The sequence below is a fragment of the Anser anser genome (genome assembly GCF_964211835.1).
Source record: "Anser anser genome assembly, chromosome: 1".
In the NCBI taxonomy this organism is placed as follows: Eukaryota; Metazoa; Chordata; class Aves; order Anseriformes; family Anatidae; genus Anser; species Anser anser.
The window spans coordinates 29,778,548-29,804,907 of record NC_139720.1 but is presented as its reverse complement, the minus strand read 5'-3'; the positions used below and the strand labels follow the sequence as shown (position 1 = coordinate 29,804,907).

The following is a 26,360-nucleotide window of genomic DNA, read 5'->3' as shown; positions in this document are numbered from 1 at the left end:
AAGGGTTGTTAGGCATTGGAATAGGCTGCCCAGGGAAGTGGTTGGGTCACCGTCCCTGGAGATCTTTAGATGTTTAGATGTAGAGCTTAGTGACATGGTTTAGTGGAGGACTTGTTAGTGTTAGGTCAGAGGTTGGACTAGGTGATCTTGGAGGTCTCTTCCAACCTAGATGATTCTGTGATTCTGTGAAGAAGTACTGTGGTCTCCATACAGGGAAGCATTAAGCAAAGAATCGAGTGGACAAGCACCAAGCGTGGAAAAGCCGCTGCTTTAAGTGATGTTACAGTAGAGAGTATAAACCAAAATAATCTCTCTCAGATGTTCAGCATGGATGGTAACAGGGAAGCCCCTCAATCAGGAGAGAGCCGTTATTAACTGTAGTCCTTACAGGACAAATAGATCGTAGAATCGTAGAACGGCTTGGGCTGGAAGGGACCTCAGAGATTGTCCAGTTTCAAACCCCTGCCATAGGCAGGGATGCCACCCACTGGATCAGGTTGCTCAGGGCTTTGGCCACGCAGGCCTTGAACACCTCCAGGGATGGGGCAACCACAGCACCTCTGGCCAACCTGTTCCAGTGCCTCATCCCCCCCTCGAGTTAAGAATTTCCTCCTAACTTCTCAACCTCCTCACTGTTCTGTGCAGCGTGTAAAAAATAACAGTGAAGCTGACTCAAGTGTCTGACTGCAGAGCGTGTCGAGAGGGAACAACACCCAACCCAGGACCGAAGAACAGCACCCAGCCACCCCAACCACAAAGAACACGAAAAAAGGACCCGAAGCGCTTTAACCCCCTCAGGGGCCCGCCCCGCCCCGCCCCGCGCCGCCCAACGGCCGCTGAGCGGCCGTTGGGCGGCGCGGGGCGGGGCGGGGCGGAGTCGAGCGCCTGGCGCGAGCCGCGCGCGTGCTCGCCGCGGCCGCGCGCTCGCCGCCGCCCCCGCCTGCCTCAGCCCCCCTCTCCCCGCTCCCCCCTCCCCTCCCCGACTGCCCCCTCCCTCCGCCGTTCCCCCGCCGCTTCCTCCCTCCCGCCCCGCCGGGCCCCGAGCCCTTCCCGCTTACGTCGCGCCGCTCCGCCTCTCGCCCGCCGCGGTCACGTGGTCACCGCGGCGGGGCCGGGCGCTGCGGGAGGGGGCGGGGGGGTGGAGGGGGAGAAGGGGCGACGCCGCGCTCTAACAAAATGGCGGTCGGGCTGTGGCGGTGGTGCGGTCATACGGCACGGTGTAAAATCATCGACTCACAGAATCATTAAGGCTGGAAAAGACCACCAAGATCGTCTGGTCCAATCGTCCCCCTACTACCAATGTCACTCACTAAACCATGTCCCTAAGCACCATGTCCAAACTTTCCGTAAAACCCCCAGGGACAGTGACGCCACCACCTCCCTGGGCAACCCGTCCCAATGCCTGACTGCTCTTTCTGAGAAGAAATGTCTCCTCATTTCCAACCTGAACCTCCCCTGGTGCAGCTTGAGGCCATTCCCTCTAGTCCTATTGCTAGTTATCTGTGAGAGGGGGCCGACCCTCTGCCTGACTGCTCATTTCTGAGAAGAAAATACCACAGTGTGTTGTCTGGTGTTCATTTTTAAGTCTACTTGCAGTTCGCCTGAGTCCAGGAAGACTTCAGGCCACTGTTAACAGCGGTCATGAATCCCTTCGGTGAATGTGGAGATTAAAATACTTGAAAGTTGCATCTGGTTTTTGCCAGTCAGATAAAATAAACCAATTTGAATATTAACATGTAGCACTAGAGTTTTTAAATATCATTTAGTTATAAACGTGAATGTATCACATGTTATAATCCACCCGGAAAAAATATTTTTTTTTTGTTTAGTTGGTGTTCCTCCTGGTGTGTACCAGTTTCACGTTGACTGATGGCAACCACATGTTCTGTGCATTATCATTCACTAAACGGCTGTATTGTCCAGTGTTTAAAAATTAGGGTTGTTTTTTCCTAACACCAATACTGGCGTTTGTGATTTCACTCAGAAATGTAGGATGTGGGGGTATTTTTATCACCTACCAAAACAACTGCAGGTGCCACTATGGTCTAGGACAGGACAGTTCACTTACCTTCAAGAGAAAATGGGCAAATTTGTGGTGGAGAAAATCCACTAAGGGTTAATATTAAACACCCAAACTGCCTCTGGCTCAGAGAATCCATAGCATGGATGCTAGGAGATGCTACTACTATTCAGGCTGTTCTTAGAAGTAATGTAAGATTATACCTTTGTCTAACTGTGCTGTCTTACTTGTAATTTATTATTAAAATCATGTCATTGTTTTAATTTGAGTATAAAATTGTTTGTATTTACAATCAAAATTACCTTGACTTTGGAGGTCAGTTGTGAAAGTATGAATGCATAGTTATCTGTAGTCAGATCGTGTTTTTTTGAACATGTGAAATAGTCTTTCCACGTTTTTTGAGACAGGAATCAACCCAAAATTATCACAGAAGACAACACCATAGAATACTTGTTCATGAACCAAATTTGAGGCTGTGGTATGTCAAGTTTATACTTGAACTTGACAATCTTGAAATTCTTTTCCAACCTAGATGATTCTATGACTCTATGACAATTTTTAAATACTGATTAAAGATTTTTTTGCTGTACGCCTCTTGATCAAATGATGACTTATTGGCAGCTTTCTTCGTTTTGATATACATGTACTAAACAATGAGCAGAAAATAGCCATTCTTATTTAACAGTTATGTGCAAATAAAATTATATCTCTCAAAGCTGATAGTAAAGTTACTGGCTGCAAATGATGCATTACAAATGTTCAAATTATTTTATTTATTTATTTACAGATTTTTTTTAATAGATATTCCTACCTTGTCTCCTTTGTTTTGTTTAGCTCAGGACTACACTACTGCAGTTATATCGCTACCTGCAAGTAGAGAATAGTTTATTTTGCTTTCAAGTGTAACACATAACTACTGAAAATGTTTTGATACTTCCATGCTTTGATATATCAGTGGCTGAAAAAAATATAAAGAATGCCCTTTTCAATCAACTCTTCTATTGCTTTTCAGTTGAGAGTAGCATTAAATCATTCTTGGCAATTCCTGAAACTTTTGTACCACAGTATACATTTAAAAGAATCTAAGCAGACTGCAGCAAGAGTATGGCTTTATGCTAAAAACACATGTAACAAATTCTGTTTCTCCTAGTTTATTTCATTTTGCATTTTAAGAGCATGGAAAGTCAGTAGAAGGTATGTAGACCCTCTGAGTTATAACCAAGTACTGTACTGAAAATACATCTATCAGTCGGGAATTTAAGGCCTGTTTATCTTCCTCCATATAGTAAAGTAATGAATCTTTGAATAGGACTGAGTACGCTGTTCTGAAGAGGTATGTGTTGGAGGACAGACTGGGCTGGATAAACACATAGATAAACACCTGTGGTGTGGCTCCAGTCATCCCATATTCATGCTAATACAGCTGCTTTGGGGGACCATGCAGCAAACTGGATCACTGAACTTAAGTGGGCTGAAGCGTGTGTGTTTCTTATCTCATTTCCTGATCTGGGTTACAGGGCGATCCCCTGGCCCTGATACACGATCATTGGAGGCACAAGATCAAGATGCCTGATACTTAAATGCCTATTGCTGATAAAGGCTTTCTGTCATCCACCTAGAGTTTGAAAGACCTGTGGCCCAGGGGCAAGTATGCTGTGGCACAAAAGAGGATAATAAAATCTTAAGCCTACAAATGTACTGGGGAAATAAAAAAAAATAAAAAAATAAAAAAGTGGCCATAAACCTTTAAGTATTATTTTATTATTAAACATTTCCATTTTATTACATTACTAAGCACGTAAGGCTTGCTAGTCTCTGGATTCTGATAATGGCTTGTGATAAGGACTTACACACTGCTTCTATTTTATTTTCTCCTCCTCAAAACACTTCTTTGCTGCAAGTTTTTATTCTGTGGGAGTTACTTACCCACGTGTATATAACACAGCTGTCTTTGTAGGACATAGGATCCCCCTAGGACAGAATTAATGTCATTCAAGTGTGGATGTTGCAAAGAAATCAGGTAAAATATTTTAGAAGCCCCTCAGCATTTTCTGAACACATCTGGATGACCGCTCAGGTGTGGAGGCATGCAAGTTGTCTGCCATGGGAGGGGAAGCACAACCCTACTTGTGTCAGGTTTCCAGACCTAGCTGAGGGCCGTTTTTACCAAATACCAGCAGGAGCACAGGCCGAAACTTCCTGACTGATGTTAATACCTATGCATATACCTGGGTTGTCTTTGAAGTTGATTATTAGACTGTATGAAAGCTCTTACATAGCGACTTACGGACAAACAAAATTACCTTCCTGTTCCTTAATGTTGATACTCTTTTGACTGTTGCACATTGTTTCTGTTATGCCTCATGCCTACTGAAACAAAAACTGATCAGAATAAAGTAGATTTTGCTTCCAATTGGTCAGGCAGGCAGCAGAGCATAAAACTCTGCACTGGGGAAAAAGAGAGGAGTTAAAATACAGGAAAATTATTCCTGAAATCCTTAGTATGGCCAGTGAAACAGACATAATCTCTGAAGGGCATAAAATAGATAAAAAAAAATTACCACAGTCAGCTTCGGTGTGTTGACTTTTCCTAAGGAATGGTTGTTGCCCTCAGATTCTTGTCACAGGAAAAAAAGGAAGCAAACCTGATTTGCAAACTCAAGAGTTTATCAGCAGTGTACATAAAACCTTGACAGGCTAATCAAAGAACTATCAGTCCAGATCTAATATGTACAACAAGAAGAAAACAGTCTTATTACAGGAATAAAAAACATAATAATACAGTTAAAATTCTTATACAAACTTCCTAACATCCGCCTCCCTCTGTCCACAGTGCTATGCTCACCCTTCTGTTGCTTCTGTGGGTACTTAGGTCATTTGCTTGATTTTGCCGGGTGTCTTTGCGTTCTCTGCCACCCCTAGAGCTGGCTTTCCCCAGCTGCCAGGTCAGTGTATTTTTAACTGCCTGCTGATGTTTATAGCCCTGGAGTTTCCAGTGTCATGTTGTGCCTTCCCCCACTCCTGTCACACCATGACTTTATTCCTCTGCGTTGCCTTATTGTGTTAGGGTCATAAATATTTCAGTCTAACAAGGAACTGCTTGTAACCACTGTCCATACAAAAATTATCGTTGTATAACACACATACAAAATTTCACAAAATTAAAACATATTAGACAATAACCTCCTGATCATTAGAAAATTGTTCTAAAAAGCAAACTAAAACAGAGTTTCAGGCATGATAAAGCAAGCTCAGCAAAGCCCAACAATTTCTGAGGGTTTGCAGAGTCTGTACGAAGCTCATGTTCTGCTAGTAGCCATAGCAAAACTGGATGTACTGAGCTACAACGCTCCTGGATTAAGGGCTACATGAGTCCTATGTATTCAGAAATGTGAAAGTAACTCGACCTCATATTAATTAGCATTTTGCAGTCTTCATTATCAGTATTCAGTTCTTACATGCAATGTGTAAATCCTTATCTTGTTTTTAATTGCAGAGAAGAGATTACACAACATCCTTAGTAGCAATACACTAGTGAAGGAGAAATCACTGTAAATTAGTGGTTATTATATGTCATTTGTAAACCAGCTAATCCATACAGTACAGTCTTTCAGCATTGTCATATTTAAGGGGTTAAAATTCCCTTAGTGGAATCAGTATTTCTGTACTGTCCTTTCTCATTATAGTAGCTTATTTCTGAATCATTTCTCCTGTACATGGCTTTTAAAAGTGTGTAATTAACTGGTTGCAAGTTGTTAGGCAGTTGATGAAGTGTGAACTGGGCACTGATTTGTTTTCTTTATTTACATGTTTCCCATAATACTCTGATGAGAGCAGGATGCTGAGGCTTTTTACCCTTTGTATTATTCCTTGCCTGTTTCATCAGATTAGGAGATTTGTGAAGCCATTTGCAATTCCTCAAATTTCATTAACAATTAGTATCCAGGGAAGCCTTAATCAAAACTTAATAAGTGTTAAAATATGAGCACAAAACAGCAGCCCTTTCACTAACTCATTTAAGTTAAGGAATTAGCTGCATTTACATGAAATGTAATAGTACATCTGAGCACTCTCAGATAGTTTGAAAATAGGCTGCTTTTGAAGACCAAGACAATTTAAGAACTTTCTGTTGTTCAATGCTCAGTCCTCCCCCACATACTCCTTTTTCACTAGAGAGAAAAATAATTGTGTTCAATACCTTCAACCAAGAGGTAGGGAGAGAGACAGCTTCGTCCCCTGGGAAGTGGTGGTCTCACGTTTTGAAACAGTGCTGTGTGTGAAGGTGTCTACCCATGAGAGTTTGCTGCTGGCTTTACTTTAGCATTGTCTCTGGCAAGCATTATAAATAGCTTGCAACCTAAAAAGAACATATTCTTACACATGTACGTTTCTTGCCTTTGCTGGTCCTGGTTCACCTACTGAGAGTTGTTCTGTGTGGCTTGGTAGGGCAGCGTGGTTTGCAACACTGGTCATACCCTGATTGCCTGCAGGTCTTCACACCCATGTTTTGTCTGTCATAAAATGGGTTCAGGTGTTATTTCTTCTGAGTCTAGTTACTGAATCTCACAGGCCAGTTGACCTAATAGAAAAATAGGAGTCTATCCTACACCTGTAGTGCTGGTGCCTCCCATCAGAAAGTATTATCATATATTTTACACTTAAGTCTGTATTGTTTTTACTGTCTTAATTTCCTCAAATCTTAAAACTTCCACTGTACAATGGAAAAAAAAATCCTTCTTGTCGTCTGTTTTCTGTGTTGTACCTTAGAAAAATGTCAGTGTCTGTTCACACTGTGTTTATCCACCCTGGCGTTACAGATTGAGGAGGACTGAGAGAGCAGCTTGTGGGCGTCTGGCAGCCCTGCTGAGGGGACTGCAGGATGCAGCGCTCTGACAGCGTTCACGTGGCAGGTTCCTGGAGCACCACCCAACTTCCCATGTCCACACTACATCAAGGACTCAGTGTCCTCAGGCATGAAACTGAGCCTCTGTGCCCTTCAATACCCCACAACCATGTTCCCCTAGATCTTGTGTCATGCCCCACTGCCCTCTTTACATTCAGACCCAAGATCCTGCTTGTGGCCCTTCACAGGGCCTACATCCCTCAAGCATACGCTGAAGCATTACTTCAGCGTGATGTGATGGACTGATCCTCTGGGACTTGGGCAAGGCAAGAGAGGGACTCGGGTAGCTTCACCAACAGCCAGATGGGATTCAGACACCAGGCTCATTTCAGGAGCTTTCCTTCCCCTGCTACAACCATCCACAGACCTGTGCAGGCCACAGCCGTACAGGCAGATTCTGGCAGGCTGGGTGAGGTTACGTAAAGTAGCATGTACTGTCTGAATCTCAGCTGTTTGACACATGTACCAACAATAGCTGTGTCAACCTTCAGGTGAGAGAGAGCCCTCCAGTAAGCTGCTTCATGGCTGATGGCAGAAGCTGGCACCGGCACTGGTGAGGGAACGGTGTAGGTACAGGCCTGCTGTCTGGACAGCGGCCGTTCCGGATTTATATAGATGTGCAGCACAGCTACTTAATAAAAAGCACATTCTGCAGTTTTGGTAACAATCATGTAAGAACACGCACTAGCTAATTTATGACAAAAAGTATCACTGTGGTCAAGACTGCACTGCATGCCCAGCTACCTTTGAGGTGCAAGCAGAGCTCCTGTTGTTTTCTGTGTTTACTGAGGGGATAGTAATGATCATTACAAGCAGTACTCTGGGTCTTAGTGATCACTAGGGGTGATCCATGCCAGCTGAGAGGTGGCAGTAACCATAAGAGAGCCAGACATGGTTTCAAAGTACTCGTTTGCCTTGTTTCATCCTGCTGATGTTCACCTTGTGCGATACACAGGTGCTTTGTTTACCCCACATAGTATGGACAGGGCCAGAGTGAGGACTGCCGCTCTGTTAGTCCTGTGCTGCCAGAATGTGTCTAAAAGAAAGAGATGGATGCAACACAGTATGCATGTACATAAACTTACCTTCTCCACCCTCCCTCTTAGATCAGTGACTGCTGCCGCATCTCTTCTGAAATCAGTTCCTTTCCTTCCTTCCTTCCTTCCTTCCTTCCTTCCTTCCTTCCTTCCTCCCACCTGTCTTCAGTCTTTCTGACAAATTTCTTGACCCTTTCCCATTGCAGCAGACATCCCCCCCTGTTGCCCTAACAACAGGAGCAGCTCAGCTGCACAAGGCAGTCAGGGCTGGAGTTTTTCTCTTCTCACTGAAAACACTCGCTCACTTCTTTCCACCTGTATTCTTTACCATCAGTCTAAAATGCTGATGGTAAAATGCATCAGTCTGAAGTAAAGCAGACACTGTACCCTGGTAGGAGAGCTGTGCTCAGAGAGGTGACATGCCCTCTAAAGCCACGCTAACGTGCACACTGCCATCTCTGCCCAGTCTCTATTTCAGTACTCAAACCACAGTGATGGTGATGAAAAAAAGGACAGAGCAGAGAGCTGATACTATCTTTAGTACCTATTACAAAGGAAATATAAAAGCTGCCCTTGGACTAATCTTCTAAAGTTGCTTACTGGCTTCTAGGAATATATATTTTCCAGCTTTCCTTCCCATCCATCTCTCCTGACTTCAAAGCTAGATTTTACTGCATGCCCTGAATTCTTACATCTTTTCTAAGCATGTGAGTTGAAGATGCTGTTTATCTTATGGAAGTTATCAGCTTGCTACAAGTTGAACAGATGTCACTTGCCCAAGTCTTCATTTCGAGGGATGTCACTCAAGCAGGCAGTACTTGAACCTCTCAGAGAAAAAGCAGGAATAGGAGCCTGCTTGAAGACAACAATGTCTAGAGAAAATATATGTATTGCATTGTATAAAAAATATTTATGTCACTGACAGATTGGAGGAAAAAAAAAAAAAGCTTTTCCCTGTTGTGAAATGCCAGAAAGTTGTGTTAGGTTCAAATAAAGTGCTGCTGGGAAGCAGCAAGCCCCAAAATAGTCCATATTGAACAGTTACCCAGTTATGCTTGCACTAAGGCAACAGACACAGTAATAAGTAAGAATACTGAGGATGGAAGGGGCAAGCTAAAGTCTTCAGAGCTCCTAGCTAGAAAGTATTTTTAGATAGGCACCTCCTGTTCACTGGTGCAAACACAAGTTAAGAATAAGCAACTCATTCCTGACACATAGACGCTTTTGCTTAAGCATGAGCATTTGCAGTCCCACAGAGTCTATTCAGACTGGATGTATCTAAAACTCCTCCATGGAACATGGACAGCTGCGAAATACTTGGAGGAAAATGAGGGCCATAATCTGGGCTGGCTTTATAAAATCAACACATGGCCATAAAAATACACACAATGAGGAATTGCTGGATCCAATCGCCTTGTAATTCTAGGCCTGGGATTTAGACTTGAGATGTTGACCTCGGACCTCAGTAAAATGCCTTATCACAAACTGAAAAAAAGACTTTTCTCTGTAAAATGTTAGCTTTGAAGAAGAAAATTAAACCAGAAAGGAAGCCCTGTGTACTTTCCTCGTGCAGAATATTGCTTAGATGGATGGTCATGGCTGGCAGGGTGCACACAGTGTGCTTGGAAAGTCCAGTCCCGATGTCTGAGCTGCTACAGTGCTAAGACCACATTGTTTTGATTCTGTTCTAGTTAGCCCATTAAGGTTGGCAAGCCTATTAACATAAAATTGGGATCCTGGAGTGTGCTCGGTTGCCATTTCGTAGCAAATGCATCAAAGCCACATATATTATGCCATCTGGAAATAGATCAGAAAGACCTTCCCAGCCTCCACTCAAACTGAGAAGATACAAAAGCAGACTTGCCAGCTCTCTGCATCTGCTAGCTCTGATAGCTCCAGCACCCAGACCCGGAGTAGATCTCCTGGAAAGTCCAAATTCATCAGCCAGAGAATTTGGGGGTGCAGCTGCTCTGAGGAAAAGGCAGTCCGGTGTTTGATGGAGAGGCTGGCCAGTGGTAGTGATAAGCTTGGGCTGAGAGGCAGTCCACAAATGTGCAGCCATGCCAGTAGTTTCAGAGCCTGATGATCTCCTCAAGGCCCAACACTTTAATGTCCTCCTTTTCCCATCTATTTTCTTCTCCTGAAAAACGAAGGGAGCTTTTAATCACTTTCCACCACTATCACAGGCAAACATTAATATAACAAATTCATATTGGGTCACTTAATTAGCAAGAACTTATTGGAAAACCTCCTCTGCAAAGCAGGAGTGCCTCTACCACCATTACAGGTAGATAGCACACGCATCTTTAGTTTCCTTCCTTTTAATGCAGAACAAGTTGCCAGTCTGTCTGTGAACACCTGGGCCATCTAAGTGGTGATTTCCTCACAAAGATGCCAGACTCAGTGAAGTTGGATGCTTCATATATGACAGTTGTACAGAGCGGAAGGAATGAGCTTCCTGACAGGATTGGGAAGCCCTAGGTTGCATTCCTTATGGCTGTTACAGTGGAAGGGATGTAGGACCACCACATGGTTAAATATAAGGCACCAGGCACATTGTTTGTACCTTAGTTCAGGAAGATTGATGCCACGTCGGATAACCCAAGGATGACAAAAAGCACGTGGTAGGACAAGTCAAGTTGCAGAGCTATGCAGGAGCTGTGTAAGCAAATTCCAGCAGATCCAGGGGACCCTGAAGGTCAGTTGAGCCAGCTGCATGGTAAGGAGGTGCCCTACAGAGGGGAGTACTTCCAGGCTTGCCACCCTTGTCCTTGCAGCTGACAGTCAGGATGCCACAGGAGGTGCTCTAGGAGCTAACCAGTGTCAGAAGGCCAGGAAATTTAGGCTCAAAGATGTGACAGAAGTGGTGGAGGGGTAGCAATAAAAAATAAAAATAAAATTAAAAAAAAAAAAGTAATTTTATTATTTACATTGTTTGTATACAAATGGTTATAAAATACATTTTTGTTAAAGTAACTATAAAGAGCAAGCCAAATCTTTCCCTCAGAGCTAGTCTTCTGTCTCTGTTTTTTTTGTTTGTTTGTTTTGTTTTTTTTTAACAGCTAAATCCATAGGTGATTCCGGCCTCAGGATGGCCCTCAAGCAAACACAGAAAAGGTCTGTACCAGTAAAAAGGAAAAAAACAAAAACAAGTAACTGGCCATTGTTTGCCTTATCCTCAGGACCTTCTAGTCTGTTCATAAAATTCAACATCATCCTGTCAACTTTTCCATTCTGGTCTATGAAAAGTGACATATTTTTCCTTCTGAAAAGCCCTACCCTTAATTATACCGCATTAACTAAAATCAGCGTGAACAGTTTTAAATGAGAGAGTGGGAGCTGTAATGGAAGTAGGGGAGCGGGTTGAGAGCTACCGAGACAGCAACGCGGAACAGCGGAGGCATGAGGAAATTAAAATGGGGCGTGAAGGGCTGAGTGTATCGAAATGGCAAATAGGAAGCTGGGGGAATTGGCAGGGGACAAGCAAGCAGAAATACAATAGAGAGTGTGGGTGAATATGAGAGACAAATGGCAGAAACAAAGAGCCGTTTATAACAGGCAGGAAGAATTGAGCTGTGTAATCACAGAAGCCTGCTGCGACTGAATGGACACGTACACTGAGCGCAGCACTTTCAAGAGGACAGCAACAGTTTCCCTCTCCTGTGTTTCAAACTCGACCCTGATGCCCCAGCCAGCCCCGGCCTATGGGATATCATCGATTCCTGCCCAGGTGGGACAGCAGCCTGCCGCACGCAGCCCCGACACCACGCTGCCTGTGACCAGCACGCTCCTGCAAGCGGGCACAAGGCTGGAAGGCAACTGGCACGAGTCCCCAGGCAGCAGCCTGGAGCTGGCAGGGGCTGTACTGAATCATTCTTAGAAGGCTTTCTTTGCTAACGCCACCTGAAGCATTTGTTTTTCCATGTACTGTGATTTGGGAAGCATAATACCTTCGTTCCTAATATACTTAGAACAAGTACCTGCACAGTGTTACAGGAAAGCAGCGGGTGTCACTGCTAGGAGCAGCTGGCATCTCCGTGTGCCTTTATTCAGTACATATTCTGGGCACCTTATTACAGGTTGTCAGGTCACCGTGCTGAGCACATCCTGTTTGCTGAATCAATTTTTACTTCTAATTGTATAGAATGGGCTGCGTTAAAATGTTCTTTAAATTAGATCAGCACCTTCTGTATCCAAAATCCCTGAAGAACAGCTAGCTGCACTTTTAGAGCTCCATTTCTAAACCTCCCACGGGAAAAATCCCTTCCAGACACATGAAGTTAGAGCCAATAAAGAACTAAGGCATCAGATGCAGAACTGAGACACTTAAACCCAGAGTTATGGTCCAAATCCTACTGCTCAGCTGTTGTATAACCTTGTCGATAACTCCTCATTTCACCTGCAAGTTCTCTGTGAAAGCCTGCTTTCCTGCAAGCATGAAATTATGGCTGCACGTATCTAAACCAAGGCCCTGAGCAGAGCTGTCAAATTTTAAGACCCCACCAAATCTGATACGAATTATCAGAGAATTACCAGAGCATGACTTGCACCCCCCACCCCCTGCTCCCCCCCAAAAAAAAAGAAAGGATGAGGGTTCTCACAAGATACAAGTATTTCTACGTGTTTTAAAGCAGCAGCATTTAGCATGCAGGCACCATGCAGTTAGAGAAGGCAGGAAGCAGAAGAGCTTGATCCCAGCTTCCTGCTCACCGTTTGGTTCCAGCCTCTGGAACCCACGAGCTCCCAGGGCTGATCCATACATCCCAGACTGAATGTGCCGTCTGGCCCCATATACAAGAGGAAGCGCTGACTGCTGTTGCTGAGTGGCAAAATAAAGCGATGACTTGCTCCTGAATTTGTACAGCTCCTGCTTCAGGAGCTCAGTGCACGTTCTAAAATTGCATGCTGGAGCAAGCCCCTAAGGGCCTGAAGACAAAGTGAACGCTTTCCAGGACCTAATCAGGTTGGCATGTACCCGAACCACCCACTGCTGTAAAACTCATCCTGTGGTACTTTGCAGGAGGCAATTCGCAGCTTTATAGCCTAAACTCACCCCCCCGAGGCACATCGTATGCACTTTGGAATGAAATTCTGAGCCCTTGGGGACCAGTTTTGTAAAACACTCGTTTTGAAAGTTAGTGAGTTTAGATGGGGATGCCTGACATAAAGATGGTTATATGGCTAACTGAATGGGGTTTGGTCTTTTCTTGCTGTCTGCTCCCTCACCACTTTTACACGCATACATACGTATGTGTATACATGTATACGCACACATTGTAGTAACATTTCTGGATGTAAATTACCTGGCTGTTCATCCCTCTGAGTAATTCTGTCCTCTTAGCACACCTTGGCCCATCCATCCCGCATGGCCTGAGTACTCTGAACAGGTAAGCAAGCAACCCTGAACTTGCTGAGGGCAGTAACAGGCAAAAAAGACACGGCGCAGTGGGAATTTGGCTCACTTCACTTTCTGGCTGCTTCTCACATCTGCATAGTAAACTGCACTCTGACAGGCTCACCAGTAATCCGTGCAGTTTCCGAGGGTACATAAACCCGTCAAGCCTGGTGCAGCCATCTATTGCTACCCCAAATTTCTGTTCCCATCACTCAGCTTTAAAACCATTTAAGCCACGACACAAGATTTTTCTTTCAGTACTGAGGAAAGGTCTCCGTTTCTCATTGCACGTGACCATTTTTAAATGCTTTCTAGAATAACTCATTTTCAGTTTCTCATCTTTACGTTTCAGCATGAGCCACTGAAGCTGAATGTCACAACAAGCTTGTCAGGAGCTAAGAATGGTAGTAGAAGTTAGTGGTAGAAGTTAGGGAAATGAGTAGAAGTGATCCTAGAGATTTTCCCAGACTTAATTGCACATATGCATATTCCCTTTTGCCTGGACAAATGAAGGCATTATAGTATTGGTTTTCAGCTCTTTCATTAAAATGAGCCGTGATGACAGCATTCATAGGTCGTGTTTTTAATTTGCTGGTATTTGTGTGTTCACAGATATGCTTACAGGGCTCATTTTCTCCCTCAAAATGGTTGCCCCGGGAGCCAAATGGCCGTGAGGGCTGCTCTCTGGCTCTGTGTCAGCAGACGACTATGAAATCAAAAACGAAATTAGCTGAGCAGACCGGAGAAAGGTATGTAACCACAGCTTCCTGCTCCCCAGAGAAGCGCATGACTGGAACATGCTGTCTTCGACACTACAGTAAATTGCTGATTTTGTCACCCAAACTGGGAGAGCTGTGCCAGGAGAGCTCTGCCCTGGGTGGGTAGCCTGTTAGGGAGAGCGTTTTCATGTGCTGGGAAGCTGAAGGTGACAGAGGTGACAGATAACATACTCAGCATGCACAGCAACTAACTGCTGGGGCAGAACAAGACACTAGATGAGAAAGAACAAATGCATCGCTCTATTCTGGTGTTTTTGGCATTCACCAGGATTGAACTTGGGAATCTGGGTCCCTAATATTTAACTAATACTTAATATAATTAAAACATGTTACATATAAAATCGATACATGCATACTGATATTAACATAGCTAATTTTACATAACATTAACATTAAATTTGGGAAGCACCTACCAGTGCTCTGCATGTTTGCAGCAGCCGGTGATATGGTCTCCACAAAAGCAACCACATTACGGTGGTCTCCACAGTGGTTGAAGATTAGCCAGGAAACAACAAATGGGTCAGCCACATTGTGGCTGAGAGCATCGGCCACTGGACTACGGGGTGAAGGAGGAGCTGCTGCCTCTTTTGGTCGTATTCTGATGGAGTCTCTCTCTAGGAAGGCCATGAGGACTCCTGTGAGGTTGAGCACTGCGTACTTGCGCATGAGCTAAATGCTTGGTGCACCTCTATCTGGAGTGTTTGCAAGCCTAGAGAATGGTGAAGCAAAGCTTCATGTTCATAAAGACTTTTAATAAGCAATAAAGAACAGGGTGTGAGGTCAAGCCTTGACCTTTTGCCTCTCACATTTGAAGACTTTGGATAACTGCATACCTCAGGTATCAGTTGGATACCTTTGAATGTATTGTATTCAACATATTGTACAAATTCAGTTAAATTCAATACATTCAGTACATCTCTTCAGCTTGGACTTTACTCCATACTGTTACATTGCTGTAAAACTGAAGTAACTTCACTGAATTTACTGAAGTTACACTTATTTTTATATCAGATCTGAGTAACCGACTTCAGTTTTGTAACTATATTTTGTAAGTATAAGTATTTTACCATATGCTTTTAGTATAAGTATTTTATAGTATATTTATACTTTAGTATAAGTATTTTACCATATGCTAAAAGCATATGGTAAAATACTTATGAATAACAAAGAATAGTGCCTCTGGTGTGAGTTAGTTACCTTTGCAAACACCAAGCAAGTCAAAACCTGAAAGAAAAAAAAAAAAAAAAAAAAACAGGAAAACATATGCTTTCACAAATACTAGTTCATTTTTATCAAAGTGTCATGAATACTTTGTGCAGTTAGTATAACAATGGGAAACCTTCGTTATATGCCTGGGTTGAAAAGTAAGGCAAGAATGTCCACTTCTTTTGTATCAGCTATAAAGCACACTTTCTATATAATGCACAGATAATAGCAGGAACTAAAATCAAACATCAGATTAAAATTCCTGTATTTTCTGGGGAACACTGTAAATCATATGCATGAAGCCCCAGTACAGTTTTACTTAGAGGATTTATTCACACACAAACCATCAGGTCTACCAGGATAAATTTACCCTGAAAGTAAGTCTGCATGCGTGCAGGCAAAATATAAATTAAAGGTAATAATTGTAAAAATCTTTTCTCGTTGTTTAGAGATCAGATTATATGGGTTTGGGGTGGATTTTTTGCTTTATTTATTTTGTTTTGTTTGGGGGTGCACCTTATTATTCCTCCATACGTGTTTTGGCATGAGTTCAGCATGGCAAGGGGAACAGTTTTCTGAATTTAGGACAGAAGAGGTAAAGGGAAAACTATTTTCAGTATTTATTCGGCTCCTGCAAATTGGGAAAAAGTATTCTGCAATCTGTGGAACAGCATCTGAATGACATTGTAATCTTGTATTAACTTCTGTTTCCATAAAGTTTCTCTGATAATCATTTGGTTGTTTAAAAGATGTCTTCCCAGTAATATTGTGTGTTATAATTCACTGGCAATTGTTGACGCTCAAAGATTTAGTACACTAATTCTGCTTTTAGACTTCTCAATGTACTTCAAGTTTTACATTTGAGAAGTCTTGTTCAGAGAGAGGAAAAAAAAAAAAGGCAGCCATGTTGCTATCAGTTATTTCTGGCAGCTTAGAAAGAGTTTGGATTGTTTTATTTTGTTTTTCTATTAATTGCACGCTGTATATCAAAACGGGTTTTTGACGTTCTAATGTGTAGCATCACGATTTCAAAACACATTACAGAAATCAAACACAACTGCATAGTAATTGCAGTTTTATTGCTTCAATTCTCCACCACGTCGAGAGCATTTCAAGACTAATCTATTCAAGATGATTGCCTCTGAACTATTTGATTGTAAATGGTTTAAAGAGCTTCCACTTTCACCCTGAGCATGCACCAGATTATATATACATTTTTCATACTCTTATTAGACGCAATGATCTTAGAGGAAGGAACTTAAAGAAAATGATGTAGGTTGCAATCTGCACAGAGCAAAAATATTTTAGTGAACCAATCTTGAAGTTTAAATACTTTTGTTCCAATTGCATAAAGAATTCCAATTATGCAAAGAAATGAGTGGTTATTCCCAATTGCATAATGCATAAACAAGAATAAAACACTAAATTTAAAACATTCTTTAGTCTTAAAACACAAACCAACACCAAAAGCAAGACTACGAGTGCTGGAAAATTGCTTTTGCTTAAATAATACTATGAGGTCATTAAAATAGTAATAAACTATTTAACATTTTATTCTTTTTATTCTTCTAACACCTTCATTCTCTACCACCAATTTCTGCTATTTATTCCAAACACATTTAGAAAAATCAGAAAATAGTCCTGCCAGCCCCATCACAGCACATTTATGCAAAAACATAACCCTTTTGAACTCAAAGTCCTGGAAGAGCTCAAAATCTGAATATTACCTATAACATTTTTCTCTGGATGCTGAGTACTCATACAGCAAGGTGTGAAACAGAATGACCTGATCACCCAGGACCAGTCACGCCGTGGAGTTTTTTTCCCAGTTGCTCTGATTTGTTCTTGTTTGTCTGCTACTTTCTGGCCCTGCTGTGCCATTATTTCCCACTGGAAAGCAGGCATAGGGATGGGAGCCTGCCCTTTGGCTTACACTGAGCTATTCTCACCATGCCATGCAGAAGCATCATTTAATGGGCACTTACTCAAATGCAGGCAAAGGCAGTAAGGCAGGCCACTTGTTCTTCCCTCACCTGCTCCTTGTCCTCGTCGAGGCACCACTCCCTGGGCACCGTGCACTGATCCAGCCACCTGCAGAGGACCCAAGGAGGAGCCACAGCGATCTGTCAGCTCCAGATAGAAATCCAGCTGCAGCAACGCCCTTTGTGAAGTGCTGCTTTCAGCGGGTTCACCAGGGAGATTTAAAAACTTTCCATGTTATTTAATTTATTTGTAGTGCTGCTAAATATGGTGCACAAGGACAGCACGGCACAACGGTGCCTTGCCTGCAGGATCCCGCCTCACTGCTAGCGCTCACCCCCTTTTACACCAGCCCCTCACAGTATGGATGGGGAGAGAGGCAAAGCGGGCCTGCTGGGGGAGCACGTTGGTCCCTGAGGAGGGCAGCACGGATAAGTCCATGCACAGTTGATTTATTGCTTTCATTTTGTCAATATTCTGTCAACGATAGACTCATAATATGGTTTAAAACAAGTCTCTTTTATTTTTGGATGCTGTCTATTGCCTTTTCCATTGGAGACCAAGGTAGCAATCAGTGATAAAGTTGTGGTTTCCAGAGCAAATTCAGATGAGTCTAGCTGCACTATTTATCCATTATGTATAATCAACATTTCTAAAAAAAAAAAAATAAATCATTACAGCCCTGTATTCTACAATACACAAATCATCAGCGAAAGAACAAGCCAGCAAACTCGCCCCGTGTTTAGCCAGCCCAGTAAACCTCCTCGTAACAGCTTTCCCTTCTGTCAATAGCGACCATGGCATTGGTTCCTTCACTCACCCAACCAGAGCAACTCATTTCAGCAGTCATCGTTTGCTAATTAGCCTGAGTTATACGGTCATAGCTGAGATTTTGGCAGCCTGCTCTGGCACAGGTTTATTAACGATGATCAATTACGACCAGGTGGAATTTCTAACAGGATTTTTTTTTATTGTTACCTGACAATATATTGGAAGCCTTCAATTAGATAAATGTGGCTGACAAGCTGACCCTGCCATCTGCGTCGTTGCTGCTCCCCCGTTTTAGTGCCTGCTCGGAGCATCCCAGGTCGGTCGCTCTTCTCGCACGCGGTGTGGGACACAAACCTCGCTAATGAGCCAGAGCAGGGCTGAAGTGCCATCCTTCCAGCTGTGCCTGCTTTCAGCTAGCACAACTGCCGGCACCTTCCCGTGCCAGGCGAGCTGGCAATGCTTTCAGTAAAACAGCACCTCGCCAGAAATGGCTCAATAAGAGAATTCGCAAACTCTCCCAAGTTTCTCAGCTCTCAAGCTAAATAAGTGTAGGGTTATTATTATTATTTCCCAGACCAAAGGAGCAATAACAGCAAAGGAGCACAATAAATAGCTAGCTTGATTTAGAATATGGTATTTTAGCCGGTTCTGTGTCCTTTACGGTGCTGCAGCTCCCTGCAGCGCATCATTCACGTGCCACAGCAGGAGCCCACGCCCCGCAGCGACAGGGCGCTCACCGTGTTTTCGGCCTTGGGTGTGTGAGGGGCCGGCAGTGAGCGGGCCGGTGGCAGGGCTGCCCCCAGCCAGGCAGGCTTCAGCCGTGGCCCATGAACCAGCTGTGGAAGGCCTGCTGTCCCCTCCGGATGGCTCCATCTGGCTGCCAATGCCTCTGCCTTAGACCATGGTGGCCACCAGCTGAGGAATGGCCAGCCTGGGTAGGCCGTAGGATTTGCTCGGAGAGAAAACATTTCCGTGGTGGTACTTTTCTGGCTTGCGTTTACCAGACTCTCGGAGCAGAATTTATTCTTGTGCTTTCAGCCAGGCACGTTTGGGCACGGGGGGAAGAGAGCAGAGGAGCAGAAAGTAAATATGTCTCGTGAGGAACAAAGTGTGAACCTCTGGCCTGCCCGTGGCTGTCCTTTCCTGTCCAGGTACTTTTGGGGGCGGTTACAGCACGCGCTGGAGGTGCTGGTGGGCTTGGCTTCCTGCATAAGCACAATCCTTCCTCTGGAGTGCTGCTGGCTCTCTTGCAAGATTGGGAAGCTATTTTTTATCTTATAGTCAAACAAGTAGCAATTCACAATTTAGAACTGATCTTTACCCTTTGAAGGTTTGGGATCACGGGCCAGCCAGAAAACACAACCACCCCTGAGCTACGAGATCATGTAGCGCTGACCAGAATTGTTTTCTGTCCTCCTTTCTTCTGTCTTTCCCTTCTCTGCACAGAACTGAGGAAAACACACAACCAAACGAAAAATTATCTTCTGCAGATACATCAAACCTACATGGAGGAAACAACACCCCCAGCATTATATCACACAGAGGGGGAAAAAACATTAAAGCATATGGTAAAAGCCCGGCACTTCTCAGAAAGCAGCAAATATTCCAGAAGTGAAAAGACCTTCATGACCTGAAAAACTCTCCTCTTTCTCTTTTTCTTCCTGCTTGCTCCCCTATAGACCCTGCCTGCGTGTTCAAAGTCGCAGGTTATGGCTTGCTTTGTTTATTATCACTTATCATCATGCAGCTCAGGTTTTACAGCTATAAAAACTCCACTGAGCTATAGCTTTAGGGGTATTGGCAGGATGTGCTTCAGTTCCGAGACACAACTTGGAGGGGGACTGCAGATGCACAAAAACTCTCCTCGGCAACATAAAAAGTCTTTGTCCAGCGTGCACAAACTTCCTTTGGTACCCTTAAATGCCTGAGAAGAGCGAAGCACAGCAATATTTGTTGCTTCATCTCCTAGTGCACTAGCCAAAAAAAAACAAAAAACAGTTGAGATTATTGTAAGGTGTCTTGCGGTCAGTGTTAGACTTTGGTTTTCTTTAGGTGGAACTATTCATTACGTACCAGCTGCTTTCACCCAACTCCTCCTGGGCACAAGCCAATTTCTAACAGTGTTGATATGAATCTTTGCATTCATTTTAGAAAGCGTTGTATCACATCCCTGGACTTAATGCAGCAGTGCCTTTATAAAGGTCAGCTGAATGTCTCAGAAGGGAGCACGGTGGTCAGACCACAGCAGACTGCTCCAGAGAACACACCTGCTGCAAGCCGCTTCTTGCAACAGATGGTGAAAATGAGGCTGGCACAGGAATTCAAAGAGTTTGAGGGGCTGGCTCTACTGAGACCTTCACTTTGGTGCCACTGGAGCGTATTCAGAGGATAAGGACAAATCACCCGACAGTGTACATCCCTTGAATGGCTGCCAGCCCAAAGGCCCGGAGCAATGGTCTCAAGTCATGCTAAGACTAAAGTGTAGACAGAGCATTCCCCTGCTCCCTGAACAAGAGTGATTTGTCTCCCTTTATCTCATGCTCAGCAACCCTCTTGCAAAACATCGGGTATCTACCTAGCACTTATTTTTTTTTTCTGTGAATAGAAGAGGAAGTGGAAACGAGGCAAAGGATTTCCATTTACAGGGCATCCTGGGGCTGAGCTTCATACCTGGGCGAGGTGTAGTCCCTGCAGGGTATTACCTAAGCGCTCCTCCTGGTTGTGGAAAGTTCGTTTAGGCTCTGTCCTTGAGCTGTCGCTGTGTCGCTGACCACAGAGCCCCACAGGCGACCTGCCCCAACAAGCTTCTGTTCTGAAGGCCCCAGGGATCCTCCCTCACGAGCAGACGTGCCTGCGCTGTATCGCTTTGTGCTTCTGAAGCATTGCTCACAGCGAAGGCTGAAGCAGCTCCTTGTTGACGGCCTTTCTTTTGAAAAGCAGGAGGAAGCACTTCAAGGGAAGTCGGTGAGGTCAAGGAAAAACAGCAGCGACAGCAGCCTTTCGCAAATAAACAAGAATGTAATGTGGAGAATCCCTCTGCAAAATAATTTCTAAATAAATGGAGCAAATTGAAATATACAAGAGGAACTAGTGCCACTAGTAAATCAGTGGTGTAAAACACGTAAATATATTACAGAAATTCCAGCAGCTTATGAGCTATCAGAGGAGCAATTTCCAGTGAAATTTGGACACGGATTTGCTCCCAGAAATTCTCTGCTCATTGCAAAACACACTGCTATCAGCTATGCACAGTGGGGTAAGAAAACAACTGTCTAGCAAAAATAACTTTCTAATAAAAAAAAAAACCAGGGCTTTAAAAACTCTTTTCCCTTGCAACTTCTCTGTCCTCTGGCTTCTCTCCTCTGGTAAGGCCTTTCCAAGGGGAAAAACCAAAAACCAACAACCCACAACCCAAAGGCTAATAAAAGCCTATTTTGTCAGGACTCCCAGCTTCCCTATTGCTCCCTACAGCTCAACCAGCAGTTAAGCTGGTATAAAATCATACTACAGCAGCTGAAGGAAATAGATTTGATACTTCAGTTAATATTTCTATTTCTCCCACTGTTATTTTTCCTGGGTGAGTGAAAAACACACTTGCACTAATTATCTAGCTGTCATGGGTTTTCCCTACTTTTCATTTACCTTTTTTTTCTTTCAACTGGTTACCTTCGCCTCACTTCTACCACACCCTTCCTGAAATAAATAGAAACCCAGGAACAGTGAATTAGAGAGGAGCTACGACCTGTGGCCTTAGCACAAGTCATAACCTGGGTGCATTTGCCCAGCCGTGCCTGGGAGGCTGGTGTCGTAGGTCGTGTCCTACTGCAGTCTTCAAAGCTATCAGCCTGGTATCACAGGCACACCGAGTTCCTCACAGAACCATCCAATTGAAAACAAAGTGAAACAAAATAAAACAAAACAAAACAAAACGACCCAGTTGCCTCATCAGCAGCCTCATTTTACCTCCCAGGAAGAGTCACACATCCCGATGCTTGGTGCACAGGTGAGGTAGGCAGCTCAAAACATTTCGTATTCCTGAGGCTTGCAAATCTTTGCCATCTCATGGCGAGAGGAGTTGGTAGTGTTATTCAAAGCAACTAATCGCAGATGTCTCTATGAGACGCGTGTCGAAAGCTGAGCTAGAACTACAGGGAGGAGAAAAAGACGGGTTACACATGCAGAGGGCTTTCTCTTACAGAACCTGGTGGGGAAAGGTTCAAGGTCAGGATCCCCCAGGCTCCAGTGGCGAGCCCCCTTTCACCCTGCCCCAGCAGATGGGGCTTTGCCCTGCCCGGCCCACCAGGGTGTTGGGGTAAAGCCCAGCTACCAGAGGAGCCCTGGAGCAACCAGTGGCGTTTGCTAGCCCCTTGGGTTACTGGCACAACACTGCTGCATGCCTCGCTGCACCCAGCCACACTCAGACACGCTGCTTTTCGCCATTTACACCTCAAGCATCATCCATCCTGCCGATAGGTATCTTTTGGCTGGGTCACGGGGCTGTTTGAAGACTCCTTTGGACAATTTGCAGGTAAGAAGAAACTGGCAGGGCAGGACGGCAAGGTGCCGTCTTCACACAGAGGAGATCTGCACGTAACTGCTCTGCTCCAGGTGAACCCGGTCATATCCGCACTACCCTAAAAACTTTATTAGCAAGAGCCAACTTCAGCTTTGTGCTCCTCTCAGGGGACAGGCTGTGATCTGCCTTGGGACTTCAGCTCGCTCCCACTTAGAAGCAGGAGCTCACTGGGGGATGGGGCCGAATTGCGCCATTTGCGAGCCAGCCAGCTGAGCCTGCAGTCGCTTCTGTGGCATCCCAGAGACAGCAGCAGCTCAAACGCAGTTTGAATACACGATCATCCTGACCATGGCACGTACGTTAGCTAACGCTCCAGCTATTGAGAAGAAACAGCAACTTGTTCTTGTGGGTCTGCTTTTACGAGCTTCTGAATTGCTCACCATCATCCCCAAAGTGACCAAACTACATTTAGGAGTGATGCATAAAATTCAAACGAGACCTTTATTTACATTAGGGTTTCAAGCTCTGGATATTGCAACATACATAACAAAATTTCATACTACATTTTTATAGGAAATCAGGTTGAAAAGCTGATCTACAGAATCAATTTGTCAAAACCGGCTAAGCAGAAAATGTGTCAGCTCAGTTTTAGAGTACTCTGTCAATTTTATACCACCTGCTATCATTCAGAGTATTCCCGATGTCATGGTTGTAAAAACAGAGCGCTCATGCAGGTTAATTTACAGTGAACTCTCACAGTGAATTTCACGTTCTTCACTTGTTCAGAAGAGCAGGTCAATGCTCTCCACCTTGTCTCACAAAGCAATTAAGGATCCAAACAGGGAGAAAACTAGATCCATCAGGAGATATTTAATAGAAATGAACGTGGATTTAGCAAGACAAGGAGTCAGAACTTAAATTCCATGATAAACTGAATTATAATCTCTCATTCCGTAGAAAACAAGTTGTACTGTAAAGACTAATCAAGTCATTTTATTCCAATATTACCATTATGCAGCAGCCAAGACGAGTGTCTAGGTAAACAGAAACTCGTGAAACGTTTTGCTGCAAAGCTGACTTCAGTAACACACACAAATGATAAATTCAACAACTCTGCTCACTGCCAGAAATAAAAAAATGGCTTCAGGAGCAAATAACACTGATTCATACTGTGCTCAAGCACTAGCCAACAAAATCTATTAAACTACACAGGGGGAAAGAAAAACAAAACAAAACAAAAAGAACAAACAAAAACAAAAACAAAGCAGCTTTGTTATCTTACGTGTGACACCTTATTTAAATCTCAGGCATTACCTCTTCATATCAGCATAAATATGTAGCCTTCTACACCTTTTATGATGTGGTTACAGACACAAAAATGTTATAGTTGAAAGCAAGAGCTAGCTCAAGGAATTTCAGACTTTGAAATCAGCAAGATACAAAGCTAAAATTCATTTGTTCCTTTTCAAGTTATGAATACTTTCACTAAAACATAAATATTTTAACATATATTAATTTTTTCTGACATTCAAAACTGTAAAGTCAATATGGCAGAATTATTGTTAAAAGCACATATTTACAAATATTCTTTTTTCCATACATAAAGTATTTGGCATAATTATAACAATCTTACTGCATACACAACTGTTCGCTTCTTTTTCACATAATGGTACACTCCTTATTAAAATTTACCAATTATGTACAAAAATACTTGAACATTTATTATAGAAAACCTCTATAACCACCGTCAGCAGCTTGTAACTGCTGAAGGCTTAATTGAGAGAATATAAAAAGTGGTCACTTTCTTCCAGTTAAACTATCAACAAATCAGACACAGCTAAAATCGACATGAGCTTCCCAACAAAAGAGGGAGAATATTTTTAACAGCATGATTTAAAATGCAGTTCATACATCTGTTCCCGAGCACATGTTAAACAGTCAGTAAAAGAAAGAGGATACAAAAAATACATACAGAAGGTGCTTTTTTCTTTTTTTCCTCTCCACATTCCTACAACTTGGCATTAGCTTTCCAGAGCTCTCCAGATGCCGGTCACTAGCACACAACGTAAGGCCAAACGCCAGCCTCCTACAATAGATGATGGTGTCGAACTCGAGCTAAAAAGCAAACCCCAAACCTGACTCCACTGGTACACGCACATCCAAAGAGCTGTTCAGAATCTTGGTAGGTTGTTATCAAATTGTTAATGACCTTTGAACTCACTTTTGAAATTTGTTGACAGATATCCAGTAATTTGTGTTTTCTCAAATTAGTTCATTTAGGGAATTGCCCTGGTGCTAGCCAGTGCCGATTCTTGTACACAAATGAAATGAACGTGTTTGTTTGTACCCAAGTAACACACAGACCGCATTTTAGGATGAACTCTTAAAAAACAGCAGAGAGCCTCCGCTGGCAAACTGCTACTTTTTAAAAACAAACCAAAACAAAATCAGTAACTAGAACAATAAAGGTAAATTGCACCTCAAAAAGAAAAGGATGCACTGGGTACAGCAATACAATCATGGCACAGAAATCTTACCGAGATTCACCACTGAGGTGCTCTCCACTGAACGAAATGCAGGTATTTCCCAATCTTAAAAATAACATGAAACAAGTATTTGCTTCAAAAATTCCAAACCACGTTCTTGCTCAGTTCTCTGCAGTGTAACTTGCATCATATCTCAGTTTTTCCACAGACATTTGAAATGACCAACCTGTTCAGCAGATAAGAGAAACAACTTCCAGCCTACTTGCGGAAACATCCTAGTCTACAGACTACACTTTGTTAGAAAGCGTGCATTTATTTCTAGTAGTAAAGATCCAGTCAGTATATTCCGTGTTTTGTAAGAAGCATTCAGCTAGCTCAGATGAGAGTTGTAGGGTTTTAGATTCAACTTTTTTAAATAAAAACAAAGTACAAATAAAAGCATTTATCAGTATTCACCACCGTGAAAGTAAAAAAAAGCCTCTCATTCATGCTTCCTGCAATATCTGGCAACCTAAATTAGTAATTTCATTTTAAAATGTGCAACATAATATTAACAAGCATTTAAAAATTACTGAAAAGAAAAAGTGGGCAGAACATTAAAGTGCCTAACTAAACGCATTTTACCATTTTTAAAAAATACCATGTCCTAAACGGTCACGAATCGGTTGCGATTAAATACAAAAAGTGGCTTCTCATAACTGAGACACTTTTCGCGGCAGAGGCCTGGGCCGGGGAACCTGCTCAGTCCTCCTGCTGCTGTTCTCCAGGTTGTTCGGCCGCACCAGCTGCGGCTTGGGCGGCAGCGCCGGCGGGTCTGCGGCGGGCGGGATGGAGAGGCTGTGAGGTAGAGGAACGGGGCGTTTCAAAGTCCGCTCGTACACGCTGTAAGGTGGCGGGGTTTTGCTTTCTTTTCTCACAGGCTCCTCCGAAACGCTGTAGCTCGGGACAGTCACTGCTTGTTCGCTGCCTTGGCTTTCAAAGCCCGACGTCTCCGACGTGCTACATCGGCTGAGCGAAGAGATGCCGCTGCTGTAGCTCCCCGACAGCACCGGGGAATTGGATATGAGCCCCGAGGAATGATACTCCACTGGAGACGGCGTGAACGACTGCACGGACCCCTGCTCAAATGAAAGGGCGTAAGAAGAATTTACCCGCGGTAAAGCAGGGAGAGCATTTCAGCCCCCAGACTGGAAACAGACAGAGGCATTTGCACAGGTTCTGCGGTTTGATAAATGTAAAGCGCTGCATCTCGGTTTTAATTAAGAAC

At 43.6% G+C, this 26,360-nt stretch overlaps 3 protein-coding genes across 12 annotated transcripts in view; all 3 read right to left on the bottom strand.

Moving 5' to 3' along the window:
* IMMP2L (inner mitochondrial membrane peptidase subunit 2) overlaps window positions 1–1,145 on the bottom strand; it is a 464,509-nt gene extending 463,364 nt beyond the window's left edge. For all 5 annotated transcript variants that reach the window (XM_083800913.1, XM_083800915.1, XM_083800916.1 and 2 more), the window contains exon 1: window positions 1,059–1,145. The gene's annotated coding sequence lies outside the window, so the exon portion shown is untranslated. The remainder of the gene's footprint in view (window positions 1–1,058) is intronic.
* An 8,543-nt stretch (window positions 1,146–9,688) lies between these two features.
* LOC310882304 (uncharacterized protein) lies at window positions 9,689–22,954 on the bottom strand. 2 transcript variants are annotated; one of them, XM_083800869.1, is made up of 5 exons: window positions 18,141–22,954; window positions 17,326–17,431; window positions 15,332–15,358; window positions 14,548–14,748; window positions 9,689–10,100 (listed from the first exon to the last, which is right to left on the bottom strand). In XM_083800869.1, exons 1-5 carry the CDS (start codon window positions 18,168–18,170, stop codon window positions 10,033–10,035), a joined length of 432 nt encoding a protein of 143 aa, XP_083656995.1. In that variant the 5' UTR covers window positions 18,171–22,954; the 3' UTR covers window positions 9,689–10,032. The 2 variants fall into 2 exon arrangements, with proteins under 2 accessions (XP_083656995.1, XP_083656994.1); XM_083800868.1 differs by lacking the exon at window positions 9,689–10,100 and having other exon boundaries at window positions 12,909–14,748.
* A 130-nt stretch (window positions 22,955–23,084) lies between these two features.
* DOCK4 (dedicator of cytokinesis 4) overlaps window positions 23,085–26,360 on the bottom strand; it is a 251,424-nt gene continuing 248,148 nt past the window's right edge. For all 5 annotated transcript variants that reach the window (XM_083800778.1, XM_083800781.1, XM_083800777.1 and 2 more), the window contains one exon: window positions 23,085–26,211. In XM_083800778.1, the coding sequence (XP_083656904.1) occupies window positions 25,786–26,211 (426 nt within the window). In that variant the 3' untranslated portion in view covers window positions 23,085–25,785. The remainder of the gene's footprint in view (window positions 26,212–26,360) is intronic.

Excerpts from the sequence above, each read along its gene's own strand:
- LOC310882304 (XM_083800868.1), bottom strand. The coding sequence starts at position 18,170 with ATGACTGCTGAAATGAGTTGCTCTGGTTGG. Across the intron at positions 17,432-18,140 it reads AAATGAGTTGCTCTGGTTGG|GTGGCTGGATCAGTGCACGG; the intron begins GTGAGTGAAGGA and ends GGTCCTCTGCAG. Across the intron at positions 14,749-15,331 it reads CTTGCTTGGTGTTTGCAAAG|AGAGAGACTCCATCAGAATA; the intron begins GTAACTAACTCA and ends TGGCCTTCCTAG.